Source organism: Crassostrea angulata, chromosome 4 (genome assembly GCF_025612915.1).
Source record: "Crassostrea angulata isolate pt1a10 chromosome 4, ASM2561291v2, whole genome shotgun sequence".
NCBI classification, from domain to species: domain Eukaryota; kingdom Metazoa; phylum Mollusca; class Bivalvia; order Ostreida; family Ostreidae; genus Magallana; species Magallana angulata.
This window is the reverse complement of record NC_069114.1, coordinates 43,278,242-43,298,831: the sequence shown is the minus strand read 5'-3', so window position 1 is coordinate 43,298,831 and position 20,590 is coordinate 43,278,242. Positions and strand designations below refer to the sequence as shown.

The following is a 20,590-nucleotide window of genomic DNA, read 5'->3' as shown; positions in this document are numbered from 1 at the left end:
ATACAGTACATAAACGACTGTTTCAAGGCAATGCCATCCTATAGTTATATACCGGACTATATTTTTTCAAACTGCTTTTAAACAAAAATTATTTTTCGGGAATTCACATTCCCGTCTTATATTACCTAAACTTTATACATGACCTGTTGTCGTAATCAATATAACGCTTTGAAAACATGTGGAGATGACAATAACAAACTTATATTGGTCCTGATGGAGCATGAATGATTGTGAAGCTTACAACGAGAGACCCGATCATGGAACAAAAGAATGCCATCCAGGGCGATTTTATGACTGGTCCTGTAACCGCTTTACACACTGTCGGAGACAATATCGTGTTGGCAGGTACATGTCAGGCCAGCTGATATTGGGGATTTCCAAATCAATCTGCATTTCTCGTTAATTTCTATCACTGTACCATAAACCATTATATATTGATAAATAAGCAATATGTGATGTGAGGATAACTTTGGGCAGAGTATAATTTTTGTAACATATGATCATGAATTTGTTGATCTGAAAAAATGTAAACATAGTCAACATTCATTAATGTTTTGTTTGCAATTTGTTTCTATATAGGAATGTTTGCATGATAGTGATTCCCAATAGTATTTTTTTTTCTCTATTTTTATTGAGATATGTTAAAGCCAGGGACACACGTATCTCAGATTGAAACAAGCATTTCAATTATTATCAAATTTTCTCTCTGACTTTAGGAATTGGAAGCTATCTTCATTCTTTTGTTATTTCGGAACAGAAGAGCAATAGCTGTCTGTTAGTTTTGCCATGTCGCTGTATTCATGGAATAAGAGGTTTGTTATTTTTTTGCCAAAAAAGCAGATATGGTTACAAAATCAAATAAGAAATTTAATGGGGTTTTTTTTACCATTAATTATAAAGGTATATATAAAATTTTGTATTTTGATAAACATGTACAAGAGTATACTATAAACATGTTGACACATTCACACAAATATATAACATACACTCTTCAATGTCATTGTTGGAAACACACCTTGAGGTAAGAGAAGCAAGACCGACAGTGGGTTCCTGACAATGATTCTTCATGTTAATTAACTTAACATTAATGTCATGCTTCTGATATTGGAATGCATATTGTATTAGATTGGATTATCCATTCTTCTATCTCCAAAGAAAGTTAGACTTTTTGGTCAAATAATGAAGTTATTATGTACTCTTTATCAAAGCCTCTCTCAAATTGCCCACTTTCAACATGATTGTAAACAATAGTTTGACACATGGAATCTTTTATTCTACATGACCATCATTCTGATCTTGTTTTTTTTCCCCTTAGAATTTACCAATGAGACAGATGTTCATACTTTTGCTGTGTTTGGTGAAAAGTGTGTCACCGTTGTGGACTACCATTCAGCAGCACAAAGCGGTAAAAATGGAGGTCCTCTGGATCATAGTGACTATTCCATCACCAGAACAACAAGAGCACAAATGTCCGAGTTTGAAGACTGGATTTGGGATGCTGTGTTTTTAAAACCTGTGAGATTTTTGTCTTGTTTCTGATTATATTTTCTGGACATTTCATGCAGAAAGTTTTATGATTGAAATGCATGGTTATTAGAATAAAAATGTAGTTTTATATACATAAGTGCTGTATTAAGTACCAGTATGCCCAGTGTACATGTATATACCTGTATATGGTAGACTGTACATGTATATTTACTACAGCTACATCTATCAGTAATTTACAAGGAGGCACACAACTACTTATTTTTAATTTTTGTCTTTATTGTACATGTAGATGTATTTGTTTTACAGAAAGATAGCTGTCATTTGGCCTTGGCTCTGGGACATAACTCTGTGATTTTATGGGACTGGAAACATGCACGGCTGGTGGAGAAAGTCTCGTGTGTGGAGTCCTGTATACTGTATCCTCTTCTACATGTTCAAATAAATATATGTCATATACTGATCATATTATTGCTTGTTAAATCATGAAAAAAAAACCTGATAAGTGTTTTCACCTGTCAAGGACCAAATCTATCTGTTTTAAGAAAGATGTTACAGCCTCCATGTTGCCATCTATAATTTGCTACTCTCCATCTATAAAATATAGACAGCAATGAACTAAAGTGTTTAATCCAATCAATGCTATTGTGCATTGTGCATATTGACAGTCTTGTTTCCACTATGGAGTACTTGCAGTGTGTATGCCAGAAGAAAGTTTTAGCATAAATATTTACTTGCATGTATTCTTACATGTACTAACCTACATAACATTATCATTAAAATATTTACCAAATGTTTGAGTTCAGTTCTTTCCGCTTCCATATTTTGTTACATTTGGGGCCCAGGACTATTTCAGTTTAAGTGAAAAAAAAATGGTTCAACATTTTTTTAGGAGGTGGAGATTAGATTAGATTAATGAAAATAATTTGTTAGGATGTTTTTGTCAAGTGATTCATAATCAAGATTTGTGCATGCATTTGATAGTCCTTATCTTGTGTAATCAGATACTCTGCCAAGTTTATTAACACACAATGGGACTGTCTAATTTTGGCTGCAGGAACTGTGTTCAATGAGATATTGCTATGGTCACCAAAAGGTCAAAGGTCCCAGTCTGGTCATGTGAATGTGATAAAAAGTCTAAAGGGACACCAGGTTTGTGGCGCTTATTTCTGTGTCATATAATTACCTTATGACCTTGCAAATGCTATCTCTTTAAAGTTGTGATCACCAACTTTCAATAGGACTAAGGTGACAATCACAACAAGTATATTAATTATAACTTTTGCCTAATGGGTTCGCTCACATGTACGGAAAGTTATTTTCAATTTACTGCAAGGAAATGCATGTATTTGCCTCAATTTTATTGTCTAATTAGCTTTATAGCACCCTCTTTATATTAATCACAAGTCACCAGATTATTTTAGAACTCCCCATAAACTAAAACATAAACTTTTCATTTCAGGGTGTCATTTTTTCTGTGGACTTCTCTCACCAGAAGCAGATGATGTGCTCTGCCTCGGATGATCGCAGTATCCGACTTTGGCAGTTTTCATTTGATAACCATTCTAATCTTCATGAAACTGAAATTCCTCTGGAATCATGGGAGAACAGTAGCTGTACTTGTGTGCATGTGTTGTATGGACACTCAGCCCGGGTCTGGGACGTCAGACTACTGACCTGTACACTGGTCAGTGTGGGAGAGGTAATACTTGTACATCATTATTCAAGCGGTTGATGGATTTATATGTTATCTTTAATGTCTATCTTATAACTCATTTCAATTTGAATGCGTAGTCTGAAATATTGAAGTTTTGTTCCTATGTATGATACACACCCCCCACAAATTTGAAAAAAGGTGCATAGTATACACCAGTACCCTAGATGTACTGTGCACTCAAAATTATAAATACTTCTGTAATGACATTGCTCACTTACATTTCCCATTTTTTCGAATAGAAGTTAGTTTCTTTATTTGGTATTTCTTTTGATATTGATAATATTTTGAGTTAAGATTTATATTTGCTTGATTTTAGGATTCCACATGCTGTGTTTGGAACTATGAAGGAGATGTTCTACAAAAGTTCAAAGGTCATAGGGTCAGTTCTCAGGGAATCCCATATTAGAGGTTAAATTTCACAATAAATCCACATGTTAGCTTTTCATTGGATTTGTTAAACAATTATAGCAAAAGGGGAAATTGTCTTTGCAGGGAAAAAGTATTTGGAGTTTATCTGTGGATGAGAAGGAAAGATATGTGGTAGGATTTTAAAAAAAAACCTCTTTCTCTCTCTTTTTTAATTTTCATACATTTGATACATGTTCATTATAAAATTGATTATGATAATTAATGATTTTTCACATGTATAATTGAAATATATTTGTCTCTTCGAAAATATGATGCAGGATCTTTCTAATAGTGAGAGTGGTATTAACATCTTATTTTTGACTGTTTTGTATATTGGCAGGTGACTGGTGGGGGAGACACCAGTGTACGCCTCTGGTACTTATCCTCAAGGTCAGAGAGGTCAAATTACATCACACAATCTCTGCAGCTACAGCAGACTTCATCGGAGAAGGTACAATTATATAAGGTCAAAAAGCAATTGACAATTTATACCATCTGTAGAAGAAAAATTGGGAAATATAAATTTGATCAGTTAAAAGAAAAATTTTGTTTTAGGAAGAAGACTACCCACGTTCAGTGAGTCTGCTGAATTACAATGAAATCATCATCATCACCAATAAAGGGTAAGTTGAAGTATTCTGAATGTACCATTATAGAATGTATTGCTTGCAGGTCATTACCGTAATCCGTTGTATCTTTACTTTCTAATTTCCTTCACTGTTTAGATATAACTCTGATTTTGTTACTGGTTGAGTTTCAAGTGTTTTTTCAGTTTCTTTTGCAAAACATAACTTTTTTAGCTCACCTGAGCTGAAAGCTCAAGTGAGCTATTCTGATCACATTTTGTCTGTCGTCCGTCTGTCCGTCCGTCTGTCTGTCTGTCCGTAAACTTTTCACATTTTCAACATCTTCTCAAGAACTACTAGGCCAATTTCAACCAAACTTGGCACAAATCATCCTTATGCAAAGGGGATTCAAAGTTGTGAAAATTAAGGGTCACACCCGTTTTCAAGGGGAGATAATTAGAAATTAATGAAAAATTTCGAGAAATTTTCAAAAATCTTCTTCTCAAGAACCAGAAAGCCAGGAAAGCTGAAACTTGTGTGGAAGCATCCTCAGGTAGTGTAGATTCAAAGTTGTGAAATTCATGACCCCCGGGGGTAGGGTGGGGCCACAATGGGGGGTCGAAGTTTTACATAGGAATATATAGAGTACATCTTTAAAAATCTTCTTCTCAGAAACTAATCAGCCAGGAAAGCTGAAACTTGTGTGGAAGCATCCTCAGGTAGTGTAGATTAAAAGTTGTGAAAATCATGACCCCCGGGTGTAGGGTGGGGCCACAATGGGGGGTCGAAGTTTTACATAGGAATATATAGAATAAATCTTTAAAAATCTTCTTCTCAGAAACTAATAAGCCAGGAAAGCTGAAACTTGTGTGGGAGCATCCTCAGGTAGTGTAGATTAAAAGTTGTGAAAATCATGACCCCCGGGTGTAGGGTGGGGCCACAATGGGGGGTTGAAGTTTTACATAGGAATATATAGAATAAATCTTTAAAAATCTTCTTCTCAGAAACTAATCAGCCAGGAAAGCTGAAACTTGTGTGGAAGCATCCTCAGGTAGTGTAGATTCAAAGTTGAGAAAATCATGACCCCCGGGTGTAGGGTGGGGCCACAATGGGGGGTCGAAGTTTTACATAGGAATATATAGAGTAAATCTTTTAAAATCTTCTTCTCAGAAACTAAACAGCCAGGAAAGCTGAAACTTGTGTGGAAGCATCCTCAGGTAGTGTAGATTAAAAGTTGTGAAAATCATGACCCCCGGGTGTAGGGTGGGGCCACAATGGGGGGTCGAAGTTTTACATAGGAATATATAGAATAAATCTTTAAAAATCTTCTTCTCAGAAACTAATCAGCCAGGAAAGCTGAAACTTGTGTGGAAGCATCCTCAGGTAGTGTAGATTCAAAGTTGTGAAAATCATGATCCCTGGGGTTAGGTTGGGGCCACAATGGGGGGTCGAAGTTTTACATAGGAATATATAGAGTAAATCTTTAAAAATCTTCTTCTCAGAAACTAAACAGCCAGGAAAGCTGAAACTTGTGTGGAAGCATCCTCAGGTAGTGTAGATTCAAAGTTGTGAAAATCATGATCCCTGGGGGTAGGGTGAGGCCACATTGGGGGGGGGGGGGTGTTAAAGTTTTACATAGGAATATATAGAGTAAATCTTTAAAAATCTTCTTCTCAGAAACTAATCAGCCAGGAAAGCTGAAACTTGTGTGGAAGCATCCTCAGGTAGTGTAGATTCAAAGTTGTGAAAATCATGATCCCTGGGGTTAGGTTGGGGCCACAATGGGGGGTCGAAGTTTTACATAGGAATATATAGAGTAAATCTTTAAAAATCTTCTTCTCAGAAACTAAACAGCCAGGAAAGCTGAAACTTGTGTGGAAGCATCCTCAGGTAGTGTAGATTCAAAGTTGTGAAAATCATGATCCCTGGGGGTAGGGTGAGGCCACATTGGGGGGGGGGGTGTTAAAGTTTTACATAGGAATATATAGAGTAAATCTTTAAAAATCTTCTTCTCAGAAACTAATCAGCCAGGAAAGCTGAAACTTGTGTGGAAGTATCCTCAGGTAGTGTAGATTCAAAGTTGTGAAAATCATGACCCCTGGGGGTAGGGTGAGGCCACATGGGGGGGGTGTGTGTTAAAGTTTTACATAGGAATAAAGAGTAAATCTTTAAAAATCTTCTTCTCAGAAACTAATCAGCAAGATGATTCTTTATAATTGTTAAGACTTTGGCTCCAGGACAATTCTTCGGCCTCCTAAGAAGGTTCAGAGTTTGATGTAGCTAAATATCCAATATATAAACAATTGTAAAGGATCTTTTTGAGAACTGCAATACTCAACATGTGATATGACTATAAAATTGAAGCAGGCAGCTATTTTTTCATTAGAATCTTTTTGTATTACTGTTTTGGGTCATTGCCCTTGATTTATTGATTCTTGATTATTTTAATTAATGCATCCACTGTTAACCAATTATTGTGATGATTATTTTTATACAATAATAAATATTCAATGTATATAAGTTGTTCTGCATAAGTAGTTTTGGGTTAGGCTGGATTAGTTTGTTTATTTTTGATTTCCAATTTTTAGATACTATAAATTATTTTAGGCTGGTCACATATATAGCGACAGTGTCTATAGCATTGCAAAGAGCGACTGTTTGGGGTTAAACTTGAACAGGTACGGAGAGATTGAGGGTGTTGACATCCCTGCTCTTTCTAATCTTCGTGTTATTCTAACCAACGATACAGAATGTGCGGTCATTTCTGCCCTGTATTGCATTAATACAAGTGTGCGGTCATACCTGCTTGTATTGGTGGTGGTTGCGGCGGAGCACTAGTGTATGGTCATCCCTGCTGGTGTTCTGGCCTTTCTAGCGCAAGTGTGCGGCACTCCCTGCGTTAGGTTGAGCTGTTGGCGCAAGTGTGAGGTCATCCCTGCTTGCGTTACCTCTGCTTGCATTAACGTTGGTACCTGTTGAGTTGCGTAGGTGTGCGGTTATCTCTGCCTGCATAACGTTGAGTCCCTATATATGTGCAGGAGCGGTGATTAAAGTCTGCTCTTGTAAATATTTTCAGCAATCAGGGCTATCTGAGTTCCAAGGGGGAAAAATGAATTTTATTTATACAGGCTCATGACTCCATTAAGCTGACTTTATCATACCTATTGTTCCTCAGGTGAGCGATGTGGCCCATGGGCCTCTTGTTTTACATTTTGTTTTTGTGACAGGTTTCTTTACCTGCATGACATTGAAAAAGAAAGATGGCTGACATTAATGAATGATCCAGACTACAGGTCATATACAGTGATGTCTGTAGCTCCAGCACAGCAGAGCTGTGTAGTGCTGGGAAATATCCATGGAAAGCTCAGAATTTTCCTAGCAGAGGGTAAATTGCAGATAATCAGTGTACACCTATTTTACACATCATGTTAGTTTTAACAATGACTGATTGGTCCTTTCATTGTGCTTTGAAACATGTTTTGTGTATGAGTGGAACTGTAAGATTTCAATTTGTAGTCCCAATTTTTTCTGAAGAACTACAGATCTCTAGCTTCATTTAAATCAAGGAGTGACATTTTAATGCAAGGAGCAATATGTAAACCATGAAGCCATTTGTCACCATGTTGTGTTATCTTAGGTTCTCAGCCTGTTTGGAAAAGTAAGGACTGGGACATCTATGATGGGAAAATAATGAGCATTCATTGGTTGTCTGGTACCCGGCTCCTGACCACAGGGCCAGAGGGGGGCATTGTAAGTAAAGGTCAGATAGAGGACTAGCAGTGGATTAACTTGCAATGCATATTGCAGTTCTAATCTTATTGCTCTGAAATCAAGTGCATAGGCTTAACAATTTGAGATTAATAAAGATCATATGAAATAAAAGAGAAGGGGTTTCGAAGTGAACATTTGTACAAAAAAATATACGTTTATTAAAATAGGTTCAATTAACTTGTTTTTGTATACACCAATATCATTGTAGTTGAGTATCATCCCCAATTTGTCAAATTACAGTTGTTATAAACCTTACAATTAAATTCTATCTGTTTGAGTCTCGGTGGATGCTAGAATTAGTGAGTGAATGTCAGTGATGATTGTTTTTTAGAAATTATGGAATTTTGATGCTGATACATTGAACTTGGAGCTTGATGAACAGTACATATTACCAGAATGTAAGCAGCGATGGGTGTCGGCAGCTTCTGTCAGTCACGGCTCATTGATTTGTGGAGACAGAGGTGGAACCATTCATGTATATCAACTAGGAAGTGAATTTGTAAGTACATTCAATAAAGGTTGAGTATCGACCAAATAACATCAATACCATATGATATTTTAGAAGATAATCTACAATATTAATGCCTTTTTATTACAAGCTATTAGCCAATTGCTGGTAGAATTGAGAGTTCTCTTATGAAAAGTCAAATAAGTCATTAAAAGCTTCTACCTATAAAGTTTTACCTATTGCTATTGCATGTATTTTAATTTGCAATTTGTTTTCACAGAGGAACCCATCTCAAAGTTTTCCAAAAATTCATGGAAAGACTGGAGTGACGAACATTATCTGTCACAAAGGTAATGTGTACACGAGTGGGAGGGACGGCTGCTACCGGGTGTTCAGTCATGACGACAGTCACATGACCCTCCTAAACACTCATCGCGTTTACAAAGGATTCGAGTGGATTGACAAGCTGCAAATAGCTGACGATGGAGCCGATTATCATATATTCGGATTTCAGTCTGTAAGTTGAAAAATGTAATTTTCATCTAATATGACGTCACTTTCTTTTACTAGTAAATAGATATGATAATAACGGTAGTCGAAATAAGAATTATACCATTTATTGTTGAACATTTGATTCTAATGAGCTATTAATCATGGATTGTCAACATTGTAATGGTTAAAGGGAATATAATTTCTTGAATTTATATCTTTACAAATATGAAATAAAGACTGTTTAATAGTTCATTGTGAATGTTACATCTAAGATGGGAAATCAGTGAATGTTACATCTAAGATGGGAAATCATGAAATTGAACCTCCACAAACTCAAAAAATTTTAACAGTAACCTTTAAATGCTGATGCATTATATATATTACTAGTATTATGTACTTATTGCAGTGATTTTAAAAAAAAATCATTTAATGTCCGAGTTGTTGATGCTATTGTTATCTACAGAGTGACTTTGTGCTGTGGAGCGTGAACAGGAACCAGAAACTCCTTCAGATTCCGTGTGGAGGCGGGCACAGGTCATGGGACTGCTCCATCAGGGGAGAGCACTTCAGATTCGTCTATCAGAAAACTCGTGAAGTCGTGGTGTGTGACACCAGACTGGAGCAGAATCAGCTCAAGTTAAAGGTGAGGAGAGATGAAACTCAGTAAAAAACTGCAGTTTGTATCTTTATGAAGAGGATATGTCAGTTTTAGGAAAATAAGGTTAATGTGTGTGTTTAATGAACAATACTATAGCCTATAGGTAAGCATACATGCTGCTGCAATTGAACTTCAATATCTCGAACACTGATATCTCGATTACTATGGATTTTTAAGTTTTAGCCGGGCTCTGCTGAAGCAGAGTCCTGGCTATAGGCAGGCTAATCGCCAATGTTACTATAAATAGCACAAATAAACAAAAAACCAAACAGCGTCAAGGTAAAGCTTCCGCTATACCAAATAGTTACACAAAGAGCTACGTTTTGTCAAAAGTGTTGGCATTTTGTTTCTTTTTTTAAATTTCAAATGAATAGTCTATCTTTTTTTGTTTTCTTATTAATAACGTGTTTTTAAAACATTACTATGCATTTTGAACTCATACAATGCGCATGAATTTCCATGAACTACTTTGCTGCACGATGAAGAAACGGGGATTGAATATATAATGCTTGTTGCAAAATTCAAGGAAGCAACTGTTGAACTTTTTAACTTCTACTTGACAGACTTATTTTTTGTTTATAGCCGCTTACAAAATTTGGTCGCTCTCTGATGCTTTGCTGACATTAAAAGCATGAGAGAGAGACAGAGAGAGAGAGACAGAGAGAGAGAGAGATTTTCAGTCTTTACTACACCATATGCACAAAAACACACCAAAAGAACCCAGCTTTCAGTACTTCAGTACTTTGATTTACCCTTAATACCAGGAATACTTGTATATTTCAAAGTTTTTAAACAGTCCAATCTTGTTTGAGACAACAAAGTTAGACTGTATGTTTCAAATAAATGGCTAAAAAAAATAACACTGTTATCAAACACATGATACAATATGTAGTAAGTGTTTAAACTATGTACACAAGTATTTTTTGTGTTCGTTGAGTAACTCTTTTTATTTAAACCTAGAATGCTCTCCATGGAAGGGAGATTACTTGTATTAAATTACTGGATGCAAACACAGGTGAGTAGAACTTAACTTTCTTATTCTGTGAAATCTATCATGATTTTTTGCTTACATGTATTTTTTCATATTCAGGAGTTTTAGAAGTAAGAGTTAATCATAATCGGAGGTTTTCTATTTTTATTTCAGAAGGATGCATTGTTGCTACAGGGAGTGAAGACACCAGTGTCCAGATATCAGCAATCAGATGTATCCTTAGTCTAGTAATTTACTGCTCACATGCTAAGTTTTGATCTCTGTTGTGAAATAGTGAAAATCAAATTGTCCAGTGCTACCATATTGAAAATTGAACATGAAAAAGGTTTTCTTAATATATGACAAGGTAATGAATTTGGAGTGAAGGAAATGGTTTGCCTAGAGCATTTGAGTGGACACATCTCTAGTGTGCGGGCACTCAGTTTATGTCCGTCCTCCAAAGACTCAATCAGCAAGAAGTCTACACTGATGTTCTCTGCGGGCGGTCGAGCCCAGTTGTTGGTCTGGAGACTGACCATTCAAGACTCTACCTCCGTTGTAACAGAGAATCTATGCATGCATATGATTGGCCAAACACAAAGAAAAGGCAAAACCAGGATGTGGAAACTACAACAGATCAAACTGAACCCAGAAACCAGGTTCATGGACTTGAGCAGTGTTCAGCTTTCTAGTGTATGGTCTGACTTTCCAGCTCATTTGCACCTCCTGGCTTCTGCTTGCTCAGATGCCTTCGTTAGGTGAGTTAGTATTAAGAGCTAAGAGCTAAGACCTTTGATTTTGGGTAGTTTGTATCAAACAGCAATGTGATGTAGGCCTGTCTACCTGTGTAAGTCATTCAGTCATGGCTGAATGAAATTAAACAGATTTGATCCTGTAAGCAGTGCATATGTAATCTGTGCTTTTTAGCTCACCTGAGCTGAAAGCTCAAGTGAGCTATTCTGATCACATTTTGTCTGTCGTCCGTCTGTCTGTCCGTCCGTAAACTTTTCACATTTTCAACATCGTCTCAAAAACTACTGGGCCAATTTCAACCAAACTTGGCACAAATCATCCTTATGCAAAGGGGATTCAAAGTTGTGAAAATTAAGGGCAACACCCTTTTCCAAGGGGAGATAATTAAAAATTAATGAAAAATTTTGAGAAATTTTCAAAAAGTTTGGAGTTTTACAAAGGAATATATAGAGTAAATATTGAAAATTATTCATATCAGAAACTAATCAGCCAAGAAACCTGAAACTTGTGTGGAAGCATCCTCAGGTAGTGTAGATTCAAAGTTGTGAAAAATATGACCCCTGGGGGTAGGGTGGGGCCACAATGGGGGGTCCAAGTTTCACATAGGAATATATAGAGTAAATCTTTCAAAATCTTCTTCTCAGAAACTAATCAGCCAGGAAAGCTGAAACTTGTGTGGAAGCATCCCCAGGAAGTGTAGATTCAAAGTTGTGAAAATCATGATCTCTGGGTCAGGGTGGGGCCACAATTGGGGGTCAAAGTTTTACAAAGGAATATATAGAGTAAATCTTTAAAAATCTTCTTCTCAGAAACTAATCAGCTAGGAAAGCTGAAACTTGTGTGGAAGCATCCTCAGGAACTTTAGATTCAAAGTTGTGAAAATCATGACCCTTGGGGGTAGGGTGGGGCCACAATGGGGGGGGGTCAAAGTTTTACATAGGAATATATACAGTAAATCTTTAAAAATCTTCTTCTCAGAAACTAATCAGCCAGGAAAGCTGAAACTTGTGTGGAAGCATCCTCAGGTAGTGTAGATTCAAAGTTGTGAAAATCATGACCCCCGGGGGTAGGGTGGGGCCACAATGGGGGGTTGAAATTTTACATAGGAATATATAGAGTAAATCTTTTAAAATCTTCTTCTCAGAAACTAATCAGCTAGGAAAGCTGAAACTTGTGTGGAAGCATCCTCAGGAACTTTAGATTCAAAGTTGTGAAAATCATGACCCTTGGGGGTAGGGTGGGGCCACAATGGGGGGGGGTCAAAGTTTTACATAGGAATATATACAGTAAATCTTTAAAAATCTTCTTCTCAGAAACTAATCAGCCAGGAAAGCTGAAACTTGTGTGGAAGCATCCTCAGGAAGTTAAAATTCAAAGTTGTGAAAATCATGACCCCCGGGGGTAGGGTGGGGCCACAATGGGGGGTTGAAATTTTACATAGGAATATATAGAGTAAATCTTTTAAAATCTTCTTCTCAGAAACTAATCAGCCAGGAAAGCTGAAACTTGTGTGGAAGCATCCTCAGGTAGTGTAGATTCCAAGTTGTGAAAATCATGACCCTTGGGGGTAGGGTGGGGCCACAATAGGGGGGGGGGGTCGAAGTTTTACATATAAGGAATATATAGAGTAAATCTTTTAAAATCTTCATCTCAAAAACTAATCAGTCAGGAAAGCTGAAACTTTTGTGGAAGCATCCTCAGGTAGTGTAGATTCAAAGTTGTAAAAATCATGACCCCGGGGGTAGGGTGGGGCCACAATGGGGGTCGAAGTATTACATAGGAATATATAGAGTAAATCTTTAAAAATCCTCTTCTCAGAAACTAATCAGCCAGGAAAGCTGAAACTTGTGTGGAAGCATCCTCAGGTAGTGTAGATTCCAAGTTGTGAAAATCATGACCCCTGGGGGTAAGGTGGGGCACAATGGAGGGTCGAAGTTTTCCATAGGAATATATAGAGTAAATCTTTAAAATTATTCATATCAGAAACTAATCAGCCAGGAAAGCTGAAACTTGTGTGGAAGCATCCTCAGGTAATGTAGATTCCAAGTTGTGAAAAATATGACCCCTGGGGGTAGGGTGGGGCCACAATGGGGGGGGGGGGGGTTCAAAGTTTTACATAGGAATATATAGAGTAAATCTTTAAAAATCTTCTTCTCAGAAACTAATCAGCCAGGAAAGCTGAAACTTGTGTGGAAGCATCCTCAGGAAGTTTAGATTCAAAGTTGTGAAAATCATGACCCCCAGGGGTAGGGTGGGGTCACAATGGGGGGTTGAAATTTTACATAGAAATATATAGAGTAAATCTTTTAAAATCTTTTTCTCAGAAACTAAACAGCCAGGAAAGCTGAAACTTTTGTGGAAGCATCCTCAGGTAGTGTAGATTCAAAGTTGTGAAAATCATGACCCCGGGGGTAGGGTGGGGCACAATGGGGGTCGAAGTTTTACATAGGAATATATAGAGTAAATCTTTAAAAATCTTCTTCTCAGAAACTAATCAGCCAGGAAAGCTGAAACTTGTGTGGAAGCAGCCTCAGGTAGTGTAGATTCAAAGTTGTGAAAATCATGACCCTTGGGGGTAGGGTGGGGCCACAATGGGGGGGGGTCAAAGTTTTACAAAGGAATATATAGAGTAAATCTTTAAAAATCATCTTCTCAGAAACTAATCAGCCAAGAAAGTTGAAACTTGTGTGGAAGCATCCTCAGGTAGTGTAGATTCCAAGTTGTGAAAAATATGACCCCTAGGGGTAGGGTGGGGCCACAATGGGAGGGGGTCAAAGTTTTACATAGGAATATATAGAGTAAATCTTTAAAAATCTTCTTCTCAGAAACTAATCAGCCAGGAAAGCTGAAACTTGTGTGGAAGCATCCTCAGGAAGTTTAGATTCAAAGTTGTGAAAATCATGACCCCCGGGGGTAGGGTGGGGCCTCACTGGGGGTTTGAAATTTTACAAAGGAATATATAGAGTAAATCTTTTAAGATCTTCTTCTCAGAAACTAATCAGCCAGGAAAGCTGAAACTTGTGTGGAAGCATCCTCAGGTAGTGTAGATTCCAAGTTGTGAAAATCATGACCCTTGGGGGTAGGGTGGGGCCACAATAGGGGGGGGGGGGGGGGGTCGAAGTTTTACATATAAGGAATATATAGAGTAAATCTTTTAAAATCTTCATCTCAAAAACTAATCAGTCAGGAAAGCTGAAACTTGTGTGGAAGCATCCTCAGGTAGTGTAGATTCAAAGTTGTGAAAATCATGACCCTTGGGGGTAGGGTGGGGCACAATGGGGGTCGAAGTTTTACATAGGAATATATAGAGTAAATCTTTAAAAATCCTCTTCTCAGAAACTAATCAGCCAGGAAAGCTGAAACTTTTGTGGAAGCATCCTCAGGTAGTGTAGATTCCAAGTTGTGAAAATCATGACCCCTGGGGGTAAGGTGGGGCACAATGGAGGGTCGAAGTTTTCCATAGGAATCTATAGAGTAAATATTTAAAATTATTCATATCAGAAACTAATCAGCCAGGAAAACTGAAACTTGTGTGGAAGCATCCTCAGGTAATGTAGATTCCAAGTTGTGAAAAATATGACCCCTGGGGGTAGGGTGGGGCCACAATGGGGGGGGGGGGGGGTCAAAGTTTTACATAGGAATATATACAGTAAATCTTTAAAAATCTTCTTCTCAGAAACTAATCAGCCAGGAAAGCTGAAACTTGTGTGGAAGCATCCTCAGGAACTTAAGATTCAAAGTTGTGAAAATCATGACCCCCGGGGGTAGGGTGGGGCCACAATGGGGGGTTGAAATTTTACAAAGGAATATATTGAGTAAATCTTTTAAAATCTTCTTCTCAGAAACTAATCAGCCAGGAAAGCTGAAACTTGTGTGGAAGCATCCTCAGGTAGTGTAGATTCCAAGTTGTGAAAATCATGACCCTTGGGGGTAGGGTGGGGCCACAATAGGGGGGGGGGTCGAAGTTTTACATATAAGGAATATATAGAGTAAATCTTTTAAAATCTTCATCTCAAAAACTAATCAGTCAGGAAAGCTGAAATTTTTGTGGAAGCATCCTCAGGTAGTGTAGATTCAAAGTTGTGAAAATCATGACCCCGGGGGTAGGGTGGGGCCACAATGGGGGTCGAAGTTTTACATAGGAATATATAGAGTAAATCTTTAAAAATCCTCTTCTCAGAAACTAATCAGCCAGGAAAGCTGAAACTTTTGTGGAAGCATCCTCAGGTAGTGTAGATTCCAAGTTGTGAAAATCATGACCCCTGGGGGTAAGGTGGGGCACAATGGAGGGTCGAAGTTTTCCATAGGAATATATAGAGTAAATATTTAAAATTATTCATATCAGAAACTAATCAGCCAGGAAAGCTGAAACTTGTGTGGAAGCATCCTCAGGTAATGTAGATTCCAAGTTGTGAAAATCATGATCTCTGGGTCAGGGTGGGGCCACAATTGGGGGTCAAAGTTTTACAAAGGAATATATAGAGTAAATCTTTAAAAATCTTCTTCTCAGAAACTAATCAGCCAAGAAAGCTGAAACTTGTGTGGAAGCATCCTCAGGTAGTGTAGATTCAAAGTTGTGAAAATCATGATCTCTGGGTCAGGGTGGGGCCACAATTGGGGGTCGAAGTTTTACATAGGAATATATAGAGTTAATCTTTAAAAATCTTCTTCCCAGAAACTAATCAGCTAGGAAAGCTGAAACTTGTGTGGAAGCATCCTCAGGTAGTGTAGATTCCAAGTTGTGAAAAATATGACCCCCGAGGGTAGGGTGGGGCCACAATGGGGGGGGATCAAAGTTTTACTTAGGAACATATAGAGTAAATCTTTTAAAATCTTCTTCTCAGAAACTAATCAGCCAGGAAAGCTGAAACTTGTGTGGAAGCATCCTCAGGAAGTGTTGATTCAAAGTTGTGAAAATCATGACCCCCGGGGGTAGGGTGGGGCCACAATGGGGGGTTGAAATTTTACATAGGAATATATAGAGTAAATCTTTTAAAATCTTCTTCTCAGAAACTAATCAGCCAGGAAAGCTGAAACTTGTGTGGAAGCATCCTCAGGTAGTGTAGATTCAAAGTTGTGAAAATCATGACCCTTGGGGGTAGGGTGGGGCCATAATACATGTAGGTGGGGGGGTCGAAGTTTTACATATTAGGAATATATAGAGTAAATCTTTTAAAATCTTCATCTCAAAAACTAATCAGTCAGGAAAGCTGAAACTTTTGTGGAAGCATCCTCAGGTAGTGTAGATTCAAAGTTGTGAAAATCATGACCCCGGGGGTAGGGTGGGGCACAATGGGGGTCGAAGTTTTACATAGGAATATATAGAGTAAATCTTTAAAAATCTTCTTCTCAGAAACTAATCAGCCAGGAAAGCTGAAACTTGTGTGGAAGCATCCTCAGGTAGTGTAGATTCAAATTTGTGAAATTCATGACCCTTGGGGGTAGGGTGGGGCCACAATGGGGGGGGGGGGTCAAAGTTTTACAAAGGAATATATAGAGTAAATCTTTAAAAATCTTCTTCTCAGAAACTAATCAGCCAAGAAGCTGAAACTTGTGTGGAAGCATCCTCAGGTAGTGTAGATTCCAAGTTGTGAAAATCATGATCTCTGGGTCAGGGTGGGGCCACAATTGGGGGTCGAAGTTTTACATAGAAATATATAGAGTTAATCTTTAAAAATCTTCTTCCCAGAAACTTATCAGCTAGGAAAGCTGAAACTTGTGTGGAAGCATCCTCAGGTAGTGTAGATTCCAAGTTGTGAAAATCATGACCCCTGGGGGTAAGGTGGGGCCACAATGGAGGGTCGAAGTTTTACATAGGAATATATAGAGTAAATATTTAAAATTCTTCATATCAGAAACTAATCAGCCAGGAAAGCTGAAACTTGTGTGGAAGTATCCTCAGGTAGTGTAGATTCAAAGTTGTGAAAATCATGATCCCTGTGGGTAGGGTGGGGCCACATTGGGGGTGTTAAAGTTTTACATAGGAATATATAGAGTAAATCCTTAAAAAATCTTCTTCTCAGAAACTAATCAGCCAGATGATTCTTTATAATTGTTAAGACTTTGGCTCCAGGACAATTCTCCGGCTTCACAAGAAGGTTCAGAGTTTGATGTAGCTTTATATCCCATATATAAACAATTGTTTAGGATCTTTTTGAGAACTGCAATACTCAACATGTGATATGACTATAAAATCAACCTGTTAGAAAAGGGACTAATGATGATAAACATAAGAATATACAGGGGGGGAAATGGATTTTATTTATACAGGATCTACGTGTATTATTGTACACTGTCCAGATTGTTTGTATTATGACTCCATTAAGCTGATTTTATCATACCTATTGTTCCGCAGGTGAGTGATGTGGCCCATGGGCCTCTTGTTTTTTTTGCCAGCATCAGTTTTAACTTCTTTTGATGGATGAATGAGACATTTATATCATACTGAAATTCCAGTCAAAACCTGGTTAAAATAAGCATTAATGCACCCAGTACTGAATATTAGTAATGTGACGGTCAGATGAGTTTGAATACCTGCACCAGATAGCTCAGTTGGTAGAGCACCTGACTAAAGATTTAGGGGGCCTGCCAGTCAATATTTCTCTCATCCTGTTACAGTTGTTTAGTATTTGTTATTGATTTGACAAATATTTGTAATTAACAACACTGTTTGATATTTTCAGGTTTTATATTTTTAATGAAGAAAAAACAGAGTTGATACCATTTCTGGAATCCTCCCTTCATGAACACTGTGTGTTAAAGGTCTGTTGTCTAAAGAGAGAGTGCGGGTCAGATTCTGTAATATACATTCTATCTGCAGCAACTGACGGCTGTATTGCTTTCTGGAAAGTAAACAAAAAGGACATACATGAAACTGGTAAAAAATTCTCACAACCAAATCTTGATACCGGTAATAGGATATTTGAAACATGCTCTTTTGTGAAATGTGACATACATGAATCTTCAGCAAACAATTTCAATCTCAGGGAAGACTTACTGGATAAGGAGTCTATGTGGGGTGTATTGCCCTCAAATCATAAACAACATATACTTAAAAGTGATGATAGAAATGACTCGCAGTGCAGTGATGAAGGCCAAGTCAGCAATAAAGAACACGATAGTGGAATGTCCGTAGCCAATATGGAGTCCAATTCATCAAAGGAGAACAGTATCCAAAGAACAAAGCATGTGTTTTTCATGAAACATCATCAGTCTGGTGTGAATGGGTTGGATTATATACATCTACAAGGTAAGGTAAAATGCCCCATCTAGTAAATTAGTTTACAGTGTCATTTCATATGATATACTTTCAAGTACAATGTATTGGAAAAATTGAAATCTAGTCATGATTTTACCAAATGCTATATATATGAATTATGTTAAACTGTTAAGTATTGGAAAAACTGATAGTCATGGTCTTGCCAAATGCTTTATATATGAATTATGTCAAAATGCATTAAATAACTACAATGTATTTCCTTCTAGACTTTTCATTTTTGTCATAATTTTGACCACACAGTTGTGTTTTATGTTTAGATGATGATTACCTGATAGCTAGCGGTGGAGATGACAATGCCCTCGTAGTTACATCAGTCAGGATCAACAGTGAAGGCGTAAAGGTCATCACAACAGGGTCGTGTTTATGTGCTCATTCAACAGAAATTACAGGTACATGTAAATAATGAATGTTGAAAATATACACATGAAATGCAAAATATATTCAGACAGGAATTCAAAATGAAAATTTTATGCACAAAAAAAAAGCAGAATATAAAGAAATGCAGGTTAAATGTATATAAAATGTTATAAAATGTTTTAACTATAGTAAATATAGATATACTTGTCGATGAAAAGAAGGTTACACAGTGAAAGCTAAATAATAACTGTCTGTGGTAAACATCAATACAAATTAAATGTACACTGTACATGTATGTAATGTATGTGGTTCTGATAAGACACAAATGTTACAGGTGTGAAGTTCTTGTCGCCCTCCAAACTGATTTCGGTATCCATCGACCAAAGACTGATACTGTGGAGCGTTAACATTACAGAGAGTCGCATACAGGTACAAGTCAAACTCAGGCCATTTATGTCCTGTGTTATCAATTAATTTAAAAATGAGATTTATCTTTATAAATAATTTCTCTATATGTAATGAATGTTGATGTTTTATTTTTTAATATAGCTACAGCAGATGAGCTGTAAATTTGTGTGTGTTGCTGATATATCAAACATAGACTGTCAGAAATTAAACAAGTAAGCAAATTCAGATCAAAATTTGGTTATACAAAGTATTTGACCATTTATCAAAAGTTCCTGTTTATCATGAAAGAATACTGGGGGAATTTTGAAGAGAATTTGAAATTATTATTATGCCAACAATTATAGTTTTTTGTGTATTCATGATATCTTTAACATATAATTTATTGGTATTTATTTTTCCATAGTGACCTATTTACAGTTGTTATATCTGGAGAGGGCTTAGCAACCTGTCAAATTCATGGTATGTGTATCGTTGTTGTAAATTAAAAAGAAAGAGTTCATCAATCAACATGGCAGATAAAAAGCAATATTGTGCTTTCATCAATATTCATTGCAATTGGCATCAATTTTAGTGGATTTAATATAAAATAAAAGATGACACATGTCATACTTGGTTTGAATTTTACCAGATTAGATTGCCAAAATGATGGATCATTAACTGTGTTGTATATCATACACAGGTTAAGGTCGTTGATTGTTCATTTTTGATTGCATATTTTTTTAAAAAGTTGATTTCTGAATCTTATTTTTTGTTATTTTTCCAGGAATTTAACCCAATTTTTAGGTAAAATGAATAAAACTGATAAACAAAAATTTGTGTTTTGTATTTTTCATAATATCATACTGATAAATTTACTTTGGAGTGGTTCTTAGAAACGAATCATTCTAATGTCCTAATTCTAAAGATACACGCTGTCGCCGGGTGGCTTTGCGGCTCTCAGTAAGTTTACAAGGCTTTTAATCAGGTGTTAATTGACAAATACATGTAGATAGTCAACCTTTCCATAGACTCCAAATAAAAGGTATAAAAAGGGATCTGAAATACAAATGAAATGATAAATACACAGATAACAATATTTTACTTATATTTGCATTTTACTACTCATTACTTTACTCAATACATTTTCCTGTATTTACACTTATATTTGCACATTTTGCTGTACATAACTTTACTACTTCACTACATATACTTTACTTTACACAATCATTAGACTCGTACACGTACTTCCCTTTCATATACTTGTGTACTACATAAATACAATTTATTACTAGTATACGG

At 36.8% G+C, this 20,590-nt stretch overlaps 1 protein-coding gene across 2 annotated transcripts; it reads left to right on the top strand.

Moving 5' to 3' along the window:
• Positions 1–54: 54 nt before the first annotated feature.
• Positions 55–20,173, top strand: LOC128181801 (WD repeat-containing protein 6-like). Of its 2 annotated transcripts, XM_052850336.1 has the most exons (24): positions 56–345; positions 717–812; positions 1,316–1,515; positions 1,795–1,904; positions 2,490–2,637; positions 2,948–3,187; positions 3,519–3,581; positions 3,695–3,742; positions 3,951–4,061; positions 4,166–4,233; positions 7,404–7,561; positions 7,814–7,926; positions 8,279–8,446; positions 8,676–8,912; positions 9,351–9,530; positions 10,506–10,560; positions 10,690–10,749; positions 10,883–11,273; positions 17,952–18,517; positions 18,805–18,936; positions 19,239–19,333; positions 19,454–19,524; positions 19,716–19,771; positions 20,076–20,173. In XM_052850336.1, the coding sequence occupies exons 1-24, from the start codon at positions 225–227 to the stop codon at positions 20,081–20,083; spliced, it is 3,495 nt and encodes a 1,164-aa protein (XP_052706296.1). In that variant the 5' UTR covers positions 56–224; the 3' UTR covers positions 20,084–20,173. The 2 variants fall into 2 exon arrangements, with proteins under 2 accessions (XP_052706295.1, XP_052706296.1); XM_052850335.1 differs by lacking the exon at positions 20,076–20,173 and having other exon boundaries at positions 55–345; positions 19,716–19,968.
• The last annotated feature ends 417 nt before the right edge of the window (positions 20,174–20,590 follow it).